This window comes from Aptenodytes forsteri, unplaced genomic scaffold (assembly GCF_000699145.1).
Source record: "Aptenodytes forsteri isolate BGI_AS27 unplaced genomic scaffold, ASM69914v1 Scaffold93, whole genome shotgun sequence".
Taxonomy (NCBI): Eukaryota; Metazoa; Chordata; class Aves; order Sphenisciformes; family Spheniscidae; genus Aptenodytes; species Aptenodytes forsteri.
In genome coordinates, this window is record NW_008794665.1 from 130,003 (window position 1) to 142,230 (window position 12,228).

Consider the following 12,228-nt stretch of genomic DNA (forward strand, 5'->3'; position numbering starts at 1 on the left):
TATTTCTTGGTCAGACTCTCAACGCATTTCTTTTAGGTACGCCTTTTCTAAGTTGGCGCAGAAGAAGTGAAATACGCTGGTATTGAGCCTGCAGTCCTTCAGAAGTGCTGCACTCCCTCTCAAAATCGCATAACCAGCTAATCTTTCAACAAAGCTGTCAGCCATCTGCCAGGGGTTGTTCTGTAGAACTCTGTAGGCACACATACGCCTACGGCAATACAACCTCTCTGCCAACCTGCCACATAGAGGGCTGGAGATACTAATAAACCTGTATTACGCGAGAAGGAAGAAAGATTAATTGTATCAAATTGGTGTATTATTGGTGAGCTCCAAGCTGTCTTGCTGACAAAAACTGACTTTTTTTATCATTACGTTGTATATTTGCCACAGGGTTACTGGGGGCTGTAGGGCCAACAGAGGGGCACCCACCCATACATCACACCTGAGGTGCAGCCCGCAAAATGCCGTGGGCATCTCCTGTTTCCCTCTCTGCAGCCACACCGCTGATACATGCTGCTAACACTGCTTTTACACACACCCATCTGACAAACAAAGGAGGACAAATCTTAGCTGCTGTAAACCCAAGTAGGTCCGGAGGGAATAAAAAGCCTAAACTAATTACAACACCTGAGGTCCTAGTATTAAATCCCACTTGAAAGACCCCAGAAAGATGTCTCATAATGAAGTGAATAAAGCAATTTAAAACTTCAAAACATTCACTAGCTCAGTAACAACCTATTTTACTCATCTTATAAATGTTTGAAAACATCCTTGTTTGAATACATCAGGAGGTATTCGTCCTACGTAGATCAAAAAGAATGGCCAAAATAAAGTGCTACCACGCCTTTTCAGTTAGTGAGATGACACATCTCTCAGCTAGCAAGCCAACTTTGTATTTTGTTTATAATATAACATCATAATAAACAATGAAAAAATACATTTTAAAAATACTAATGCTATAAAATAAAATCAGTAAACAATGCAATTATCCTTTTCTACACATAGTAATAAAAATGCAGTGTTTCATCACCTTTTGATTTCTTACGCTACAGTGTGTTACACACAAATACACTGATGTATCTAAGTCCACAGTGTTGGGGAAAAAAAAAAATCTAAATCCAGCTTCCCTGTTGCTATACTCTTTGGATTTTTTTTCATTACTCTTTTTTTCATGGGAAAGTATCAATTAAGTCATTGTCAAAACTATTTGTAGATCAGCTTCACCCTCAGTGTCTCAGTGCTGCAATACTTGAGTTCTCAACACAACTCAAATTTGTTTTAAATTTCTGCTTTTATTCTTTTTTTTTTTAAGCTTGAAAGTTTGTAGAAAAATGTCCGTTGATTGTTTCATAAGTGCTTGTTACTGCAAATCCTGCTTGAAATCTCATCTACAGAACTTTTTTTAAAATGTCAGTAATCAGGCAACGTAGGCAGCAATCACACGCATTGTATCGATTCACTGAACTGCCTGTTCAGCTCCAAGCTGCTGACAGGGCCAGCCGCTGTTACAGAGAGCAACGTACTTCCAGATTTTCCTTGTGGGCGGGATAGCAAGTTCTGGGCTTGAATCAGAAACATTTGGTAAGAAATCTGCACTATAGTGCTGGACCGTGAGAGAACACTCTGACCTCCTTGCTCACAGCACTCAATTCAAATGTAATCCACAACAATTAAAAACCTTTGCTATGGAAGTAGCTCTGAAAACGCTTGCTCGTAAGCCGTCTCAGCTGGCACCAACTGACTGGCTTAGCAGTCAAGCCTAGCAGTCAGACATCCCAGTTCACAGAGACAGCTTGGTTCACACCCAGCCTGAGAATAAAACTATTTGATTTGCATCCGCCAAATGCACACTAGTAAAATACTTCTCTCGGACCAGGGGAAATGCACCTAGGCTAAGTGTTCCGCACTTGAATTTGGTTGGGGCACTGCTCACACCCTGCATACTACATCAATAGCCTGACAATTACTACACATATGCCCCTATATGTAGCAGGTAAGGCGGATGCAGAAAGCAGGCACGTGGCAGAGTGTGAGCCTATGCACTGGAGGAAGCAGGAAGCAAGTTTCTCTGTCCTCTCTCTGCTCAGCTTTAGGTAAAGGGAACATAGCCTGGAGAAGTACAGCAAATCTCTCCTCTTGTGTACAGATGTGTACAGATTTGACTATGCTGTGAACCTTAAAAAAAACAGAAAAAAAAAATCTGGTAAAAATTACTTCTAGCATAACATAAAAGGCAGGGAGCCCTGCCAGCTCACCTGGCAGTAGTTATCACAGTTCTGTGCCCCTGAATGAGGGTTTTTAAGGCAGCTCTGGTCTTAATATGATGGAGAGTCTGCCTGAGTGACAAATAAAAGCTAGTCAATGGACAAGGTTGTCTTGCATAATTTTGTGCCCATTCTTCAAGGCCCTTTCCTAACATTTGACTGGAGGCAGTGACAGCTACAGCTGAAGGCAACCCCTCAACCTGTAATTGTTCTCACAAGCCATTTGTGAAAGGCCTAGCAGTTGCCCTGGTCACTAGATGCTCTGTATCTCCTGCAGTGTGATACAGAGGACCCTGCCTCCAAAAGTCAGCTCAACTATGTCCTGGAGGAATGGGTAATTTCCTGAGAGATGGACTTACCAAATTTGCTACAGCAAAGCAATAACTAACTCGGTGTTACTGCATTTGGAGGCACAGTCCTTTCCCTTTTCACTGGGGATGCAACCAGAGCTGTGGCACAGATGCTGAAGGGACGTGTAAAGGTTTGAGTGACACAGGCTGGCAGGGGAAGCGAGGCTGCTAAAGCTGTGGATGAGTGGTACAACCCTGCCTTGCAAAGCCAGTCTCAGTGACAGACTCTGCCATCAGCTGCAGAAGCAGCCTGAGAGTTGATGTAACATCTTCCCCTTCCCAGCTGCTGTGAGCTTGATTTCACATCCACAGCTAGAAAAACGTCCTTGCTGAGACACAGAAGGCACCATTTTGCTGCTCTTTCATCTGCGCCAACAAAATGGTGATTCTGGAAGGCAAGTATTTTAGATGACATCTCTCTCACCCCAGACAGCTGATTCTTTTGCAACTGCCCACCTCCTCCTCTTGTGAAATACATGTGAACAGAATGGAGGAAGGAAGAATCAGAGAGAAGCACTCTTCAAGCACAGTCACACATGCTCATAATCCTGTTTCATGTTTGCAGGGCAAGAAAGCTAGAATCCAAACATACGAGCATGCCTACGAAGAGGGAGTTGTACCAAAGGTGCAACTTATTTCATACGATGGCAAAGACTCTGGCAGACAGAAAGCAGCTGTGTTCTCCCCTTCATGCATTCATATGACTCCCATTAGTAACCCAGGAAGAAAAAAAAAAAAAAAAGAGTAATTATTTCCTAAGGTTCACGTGACGGCTGAAGCCACACATCACCTCTGAGAACACAGACGTGCTCACCCTGGCTCAAGACACTGCGGGGCAGTGCTAATTAGCATCTCAGCAAACACATAAAGCGACCAAGGCCTCCTGGGAGCCCTTCCATGGCACTTTGATCAGCCATGCTGCACGTGTGGTGATACCATCCAGGGAATCCCCACCTAGCAAGCAAGTGGAGAAATTCTCTCCCGTCATGGTCACTAGTTGCCTGGCTGAATCAGAGGCCGCCACGGCTGCGGGTTTTCTTTACTCATGCCTGAAGTGTCATAACTACTCCCCTCCCAGAGGGAAAGGCAAAATATACTAGGTCACGTACGCTGTGGAGGCAGGAGCAGAGAACTGAACTTCTCAGTGTTCCTCAGAGATTGTTTTTTTAGAGCAATATATTAGTTACACATTTTCCCTCTCTGGCTTTATTAAAATGCCATACTCACATTTTCCTGTTTCTTCCCTTCCCCTCTTCCACTCCTAAATCACAACCTGACAGAAGAATTCTTGCTTGTACACAGAGACATACTCAGTAATTGGAAAAAGGTTTGATCCCAGAAGTGCTGGACACCTTCAAGTAACCTGAATTTCAAATGAAATTGAGGTTCGTGGCACCCACAGAGTTCCCCCAGATTTCCCACTTTTAAGTGAGTCAGCGCAAACAGCCAACCAAGCATGCACTCTGGAGATGAGAGCTAAGAAACAGTATTAAAATAATTTAAACCACATGCAATTTAACACTGCTGTTCAAGCTGGTGATCAGAATTTTTTCACAGCATACATAAAAAAAAAAAGTTGTTTGTAAGAGCCATCAAAAGACAGAGTAGCAGATAGACAGCCTTTTTTCCAGCTGTGCTTTTCAGATCCAAATCATTATTTCCAAATAGTGGCTGAAGTGGAAGAAAAGGGAGAAAGAAGGAAGTTCCTTTTAGACTGTGAAATACCCAGTTTCTTTGAAGTGTAGGGCAGTCTAGCTTAATACTCGAGTGACCAGGCACCAAGAAATAAGTTACCCTGAAACACTCAGGGACTTTACTGAACAGCACATGAAAGTAACTTCAAGAATAAAACAATTAATTTTCTTCCTCTAAGTGACAATTAGAATTGGTACCCATCCAGTATTTCGCTTCCAGTTTCTCAAGACTTTCAGTTCCATATTCAGGACAAAATTGCTTTCCTGTTGTTTTTGGCAAGGGAACACGATCGCATAAAGATATACTCAGCCCACTCAGGTTTCCCTCTCTTTCATTTCACTCATGCGACCAGCCATCACACAATCCTACCTTCCCAGTTGTTGTCATCACATAGCGCTGTCAAATCCAGCCGAGGCACTTCTGACACAAAGCTGTTTTCCTGATCATCAGCATCTTGATTTCTTTGCAACTTGTTTTCAGGAATGCTTGGATGCTCTTGAATCTTCATACTTGAAGTCAGCTATATTCCCATACACCCACAGAAATGAGAGAGAAAAAAAATATGTTTCAGGAGGCAGAGGAGGAAAAAAACACCCTGCAGTCACAGCAGCAGTAAGCTCACGCCTTTAGCTAAAAAGATCCAAACAAACAGACCCTGACGTTTCCAACTCCAAATCCAAATCCCCTGCTCGGTGACCCCTATGTACTAATTGCTCACTCACACCGGTAAAAACATCCGTCCATCTGCCTTCCTTGAATTTTTCCTTCTTTAGAAAGCCACTGCAAGTTCCTGAGACTGCCTGCCCTGAAAACTGCATGCAGCTGAAAAAGCCTTCAGTAATCGATTGGGATGAAAAGGGAGGGAGGAAGGCGGGGAGAAAGGGAGAGAGAGGGGCTGGCTGCGTACACTTCCTACAGGAGTGCAACTCCTTGGAGCAACAACAAAAACGCTGCTGCTGTTGTAAGGCTGTAGCAATATGGTGTCTTCTAAAAAGCAGGCACTGGAGCTCCTGAGGTAGCAGACGCAGACAGCAAGCAGTGCAGGCTACATACATGAATGCTCTCATGCAGGCTGTGCTGGCTCAGATCAATTAGTGCCAGCTAAGCTTTGCTGGCTGCACATTCCCTGATTTCCTGTGGTTGTTTTCTAGCTGGGCGTGGGGAGAGCAGAACTATTTATGGAGGAGCTCTGGGTATTAAAGCAGTGTTGCGCAAATCCAAACGGCAGTGGGGTTTGGCATCTTAGCTCGAAGCAGTGTGGACTCTGGGAAAAAGCCAAAAAATTCACACAAGCATCCAATGACTTAGGGGGGAAAAAAAAAAAAAAGGCAGAATGCTGTCAAGTAAATGATTCATCATTTAGCACTACCTAGAAGCAACTGCTGTTTGTCTCTCCACTATTCACCCCTGCACATACCACACGTCGTGTGCATTTATGCAGAAATCACTGCTGTTCCCACAATCCAGATACACAGTACGCGTGTCTGTAATAGTGCTTGATGACACGAGCAGTTTTGTCACTCTAAAATAAATTAGCTGCAATGCCTCACAGAGGGCAGTAGGGAAAAGGAAGTGTAAAGCATGTACATAAACATATAGTGTAATATGTCTAAACCCACCCACAAACACAGAGTTCTCTGAATAGACAGCATTACATTACTACATAAACTATTTATCTTGGTAGGAACAGCTTAGGCGTAATTCTCTCCAATATAGTCTAGCAGGTAGTCAACATGCAGATTTTCCCCCTGCAGGTATTTTGATAATCTAGTTAGCAATCTGCATATGCTGATGTGTGAAGAAAACGGGCCTAAAGAAAATAACTGGTACATTTGGACATATTTTACTTGTGAATCCAGAAGCATGGCCAAACTGTACTAAATCAATATCCTTAGTACATGCCACTAATGCACATTTAATTTTTTTCATCTGCATAAAGCTAATGATGTGTTTGGGGTATTTTTCCCCCCTTTGAGCAGAGAAAAACAAGTAAGCTTCATGTAGAGAGGCAAAATCCTGCCCAGTAGACAAATCATATGAATAAATGTTTTTATCTGGATTCAATCCCATCAATCCCTGCAATTGGACAGGGTGCTAGATAATCTCATCTAGGCTCCCCTTCCCACGAAAGGTTGGACCAGGTGATCTTTCGAGGTCCCTTCCAATCTGGGCTGTTCTACGGTTCTAAAAACCTGGGTGATGAACACCCTGGTATTTGTAAAGAGTGTTCTGCATTGTATTTGTATAAGGTTTGTGTTTCCTTTTCATTTCAATAAATTGTCTTTTTGAAACATTGTAACAAAAGGAAACGCTAGATGACAGTTTGCCAAGCACTAATAACTCGTACAGCTTGACACTAAATCTGATTACAAACGTGTTTATTGTGAGAGCTGTACATGGAAAAATGCTAATTCACCATTCAATATCTTTTAAGCTGCTTCCATGTTGGGAGGTCTTAAATATTTCTTTAAGGTCCAGTAACAAATTTCTTGCCAGCATCTAAATAGTCAGTGTACCTTACAAACAGAAAGACTGGTCAGTGGCCAGAAACAGGCAGTCTTCTACATTCACTAAAGAACAAACTGTACCAGTTGATAAACTGCATTTAAATTGCCAGCACAGTATTTTAAGGCTGAAAGAAATAAAGCAGTAAGTTTCAAAATAGGTGCTATTTTTAATAACATCAAGAAGCATGAAGAGAAGAACTTCGCTAGACTTTAACAATTTCAAAGGGAGCAACCTGAAAATACCATCTCGTCACCACCACTGATACTAATTACAGAGTTAAATGTCTCTCTATGAAGAGTGCACAATCACCTGACTTATTAAGACTCTTAAAAGATATCTGTAGCAGAGGTAAGAGCATTTCCCAGATGGGTAAACATTTCCATTACAGATATATTAGAAGGATCATATCAATGTCTTCTTTCTTCTAAAGTCACTTCTGTTGTTGGAAATATTTAAAAGCTGTTTAAAAACAGGCCTGTGCTGTGCCTGCAGCCAGTTACTCTCCTTTCCTTGCTCACTGATGTAGCCTCTGATACAATGAATAAATCATTAGGTGTTCTGAAGAACAGTGGTGGTACAAACCCAGGAGACTCAAGAAAGCAGATGTTTAACCTTCTTTGCATTAACGCTCCAAACCCATAGAGTGGTAGATAATTCAGTATTCCCATCACTTATTTTCCTGTTTGATTTCCTGATGCCACCAGTTGCCAACCTCCAGGACAAAAATCAAGTAATGGAGAACTACTGTGCTTTAGGTATGGACGTGCCACAATTTCTTACAAACCAAAGGGGCAGCAAGTTGATGATCTCAGTAGCAGTTGGCAGTCACAGTGCACTGCGGATATTACATAAATGACCACAAAAAAAATCTTCACACTAGGCACTTGGGTTCTGCTTTTTAGAAGCTGCTTCTGCAGCCATGCTTTGCAGGTACCAGTAACTACAGATCTAAGTAACTTGGGGATAAGTCAGCTGTTTTCATTGTCCCTGCTCCAAAGGAAGTTCAGCATAAAGAGTAGCTCAAGCAGCTAGAAATAAATGGCAACAGAAAGACCTTTGAATTCTGATCAGGAAGTTGTATTCTGTTCAATTACAGGTGGATTCAAATCAATTTTATTTAAAAGGCTTGCTTCCCCTACATCTGATCATCCATTACAACCACAAGCAGGAAGCATCCTTAAGCACCCCTTGGCAATACAATCTGATGCAAGAATGCAGCCATTCTGCTGCCTTACAGCTGAGTCATGCCAATCCCCCTCTACACTTGTTGCCACGTTGGTGTGAATCTTAAACACCCTTCCGTTATCAAAACCTGGGTACTAGAAACCTGTGTTTTTCAAATCACAGCCTACATCCTGGAGCTTAGTTACTTCCAAGGGCAGATTATGAAGGCTACAAAAGCACTGAAAATTCATTCAGGGCATGTGTTTCAAGGTATTTTTACTGCCTCATGGAGACCCGAGTCTGCACAACCGGTAGCTATGGCAAATTCCAAATACCTTTCCTAGTATCTTCAGACGTCAGAGACAGGGTGAGAAAGAGAAAAAAAGTAAGAAAGTCCCTGTCCCTTCCTCATCCTAAGTGAGTTGTTTGTTACGAAAGGTATGCCTTTAAGCTGCCCTCAACAAAAGGCTTATAAGGGACAAGGAATGTAAAACTACCCTGCAGGAATGTAACATTTTCTTGACCTTGTAATTCCTATATAATACAATCTCTGGGTTAAGGCCATGTCTTCTCCTGGAGTTAAAATTCTAAATTTTAAAACTCTTCCTAAGGAGAAGTTTATTTTTAGATTATGATTTCATATGCAAATATACCTCCCCCAGACTAATTTAAAAGCTTAATGGGAGTATTGTGTCGCATGGCAGTGACAGCACCTTCTCCCCATGCAAGCCAGTACGTGAGGAACAAGGTGTTGCAAAATCCACGCTCCGGAAAACGCAACAGCTCACAAGCAAGTGCAGGATCATTGGGGATTACTGACCCTCTGGGAGCAAAGTAGGAGATCCATCTAAGCCCAGTCAGAGCAGTGATCAAAGGCAGCACTGAACACTCCTTGCAGAGGTTACATGTTTCAGTGTCCCATGAACTTCTCCAGCTACAACACAGCGTTCGCAAATAATCTTTTACCTTTCCTGCTAGATGGAAATAATACCTACCAGAAATGAAGTCTTTCAAAGGCAATAAATGCATAGTGGCTTTTATTTTTCAAAAAACAGAAGAGAAGGCTAGTTTAACAATACTAGCAGCCCTCAGTTAGATGGCCAGAGAAACCAGACATTGTCCACAGCTGTTTTACTGTGCTCCTCTAAAATGGGCGCACAACCGAGGGAGAGGTACCTCAGATAACTCTTCCTAGTATTTTAAATGCTTGGCTGTCTAGAGGTCTTCCAAGCAAACCCAAATGAACCACTGACTGCAAAGGTGTTCACCTAACCCAACCCCAATCTTTGCTTTGCTGAACAGTTAGGTGAAAAACACCATAAAGCGAATGCAGGAGGTGGGTGTTGAGCAGAAACGGAAAGTTGGGGAAAAAACTGTTGCCATCAATGTCACATCTCCCCTCCCATCCCAACCACTAACCCTTACAGAGAAGCAGGAGATGATCCAGTTTTCTAAGACAAATGGCAACAGGCCGCATTGGGAAATCATAAATAAAAGACCAAATGATTTTAGAGAAATCAAGAGAGACAAGCTAATCTTACTACCCTGGGAGATAACCAGTCACACACCCTGTTTGCAATGATTAATAAGGGAACCTGGCGTCACTTAAACCAAAGTGCTGACTTCAGTGACGCTTCCCTTTTTTGGCATGGAGGGATTGAAGGGACTAAAGCAGATACTTTCAGACTCCTCAGTGGTTGAGAGGCTCCCTAAATTATAAATGAAAATCAGAGGGAAGGGAAAGAAAAAGCAAATGCTAACTCCATTTCTCTGGGAGAAACAAAATTTCACAGAACTATATGCCTAACTACTTGTTTCTACTCAATAAAAAGCCCATTTAGAGATCACAGAACTGAAACACAAAACCCCAAAAATACCAACCTGAGAGTGCCTGAAAAAAACCTCATCATTTTCAGTTTCTTTGCTACAAAAAAACAAAAACAAACCAACATATTACAAATACAAAACCAGATTTGTCTTGTAACAAAAACAAGCAGGACTTCCGCACACACAGGTTTTTAGATTCTTGCTACTGCTGCACACTTACTAATTCATTCAGTAAATGAAGGGACGCTCTGGGCTGCAGCACTTCAGGCCGCTAAACTATGTATTTTTGCTTCCTCTCAGGAGCTCTTTGTGAAAAATGTGTCATTTAATTCCAGTGCCCTTAATCCAAATCAATACAACTCTCCCAATAAACGTAACTGTGGAGAGACATTGTCATCTCAGGCGAGCAGAGTGCGGCTGTACAGCTCTCACAGAAGAGCGAAGCACAAGGAAAAGGGTTGGATTCCCAACCCAGAGTCCAGGTGAGACAGGCCCTGCAGTCCCCTGCGTGGAGCATGCTCGTTCAGGTGCTTCACAGCTGACTTTCAAGTCTGCACCATCAGCACCTTCAGTGCCATTCCTAACAGGCTGGGAGAAGAGTCTTGGTGACATATGCTGCTGGGCAGAGCCCACACAACATATGCAGTGCCTCCATACAGTCCCACTTTGAAGCTAACATGGTGGGTAATGCTGTTCTGCAGCATAACTAAATGTCACCCTCATAGTCTGTGGTGGAAGATCTCTTAGGCTGTACTACAATCACAGGGAAAATAAAACATATGTATATGAAAAAAAAAAAAAATCACCTTTCTTCAGATAAAATTTCCATGTCATCAGGTGCTGTTCTGTCTATAGGCCTGGATGAGCTAAAGCTTTCCATACTCTGTAATACAGTAAATGTTAAAGCAGTAAGATACATAAGAGAAACAGATTCAAGCTGCAGGCCATTAAACAGATCAAATATAGAAATATCCAACAGGACTTCTAGAAACAAGACAACAATCAGACTACTGCCTGCTGCACATCTATAACGAAACAAAACCCACACTTTATTGCCCATAACCTGCAAAAAAAACAACTGCTCACTGCTTCATCTCTTTCATCAGACGACCTCAAAATGTCTAACAGAATAATGCTGTACGGTACCCCATCAGTTCCCATTTTACAGACTGTCTGACAGGCTGAGCTTGAGAGCAATTCTGTGGTGTCTACAAGTCCTGTAAGAGTGGGTACCAAAATCCACAGCATCTTCCCAGCAGGACTCCTTATGCTCATCTTAGAAAATACTCCCCTTCTCAGCCAAACCCTTCCATAGTTTCTTCTTAAACGGGCAGAAGACTGCAAAGAGACTGCCATATGCACAGAGGTAACGTTAAGTAAGCTAATACGAATGCAGGGCAAGAAATGCAACTGGTTATGACAACTTGTTCTGAAATTTATCTTGGCTACCATTAGGAACATTAACGCCGTTGTCCTCTAAAGAGCTTGAGAAAGTACTGTGAAGACAAGCCATGTTGCCACTTTGGGCACACGTCCAGGAGGTTTTCTACCCTGTTTTTTGGGCAAGTCCCTCTTAAATAGGAGGAAGTCAGTCAGTAGAATGGAGTATGGCTCCTGCCCTGGCCCTGGGAACCGCGTGCACAGACTTCTTGAGGCAGTCACAGCCCTCTCTCACCTGCTACAACTCCAGCCCCATAAGGTGACACAGCTCAGCCATTCCAGCCTTGCATAATGTGATTCTTCAAGTCCTACTGGTACCTGGCTACCATGTCTCTGAAATGCAGTTACAAGCTTTTAATGCTTTGTGGTCGGTTTGCTCGGGAGAGTAAGTGGAACTGACAGTTCTTCCACCGCTGGCTTATGCTTTTGAGTCAGATGCAATTAGACAGCTAAGAGGAAAGCTTCCACACACTGTCCTACATACTCTTTCAGGCCTTGAAAAGCAGGAAGGCTCAGAAAATGGTGGCTAAGAAGATAGAACATCACAAACTTGTTTACATGACGAAGGCCTATTAGTAAATGCTAAGGTGCAGGTTATGTCCTTTGATACTCCAAGTAGGTAGTCTAATTTGGGTTATTATTTGAAGTGTAAAGATGTAGCCAAAAGAAAGCTAAACCACCACACATCCTTGCTGGCAGTCTCTGAAATGCAAGTATGAAATAAGCGCACTCATGAAAACGTAAAAGCAGCCTTTGCTCTTCAAAAAGAGTATCACCATGCTGTCTGCAAGCTGTTTTGTAACAATACTCCCAGTTGACAATCCCACTGTGACACTTCCTCTAGCAAAGCAAGAACTACACTGATGGTCATCTTGGTCAAAGTGCTTTTTGTGCAAGGTTAGTCCATTTTATGTTCATTTCAGCCTTTGCACTTCAAGAGATCCAAAAATGAGGGGCAGGGCAAAGTCCAGTGGACACAG

General features: G+C 42.6%; 1 protein-coding gene across 1 annotated transcript in view; it reads right to left on the reverse strand.

The window, feature by feature from the left end:
- FAM13A (family with sequence similarity 13 member A) overlaps window positions 1-12,228 on the reverse strand; it is a 133,830-nt gene that overhangs the window by 22,576 nt on the left and 99,026 nt on the right. Inside the window, exons 10-12 of the mRNA XM_009273530.1 lie at window positions 10,615-10,691; window positions 9,863-9,905; window positions 4,679-4,829 (exon numbers count right to left, since the gene is read on the reverse strand). Of these exons, the coding sequence (XP_009271805.1) occupies window positions 4,679-4,829; window positions 9,863-9,905; window positions 10,615-10,691 (271 nt within the window). The remainder of the gene's footprint in view (window positions 1-4,678; window positions 4,830-9,862; window positions 9,906-10,614; window positions 10,692-12,228) is intronic.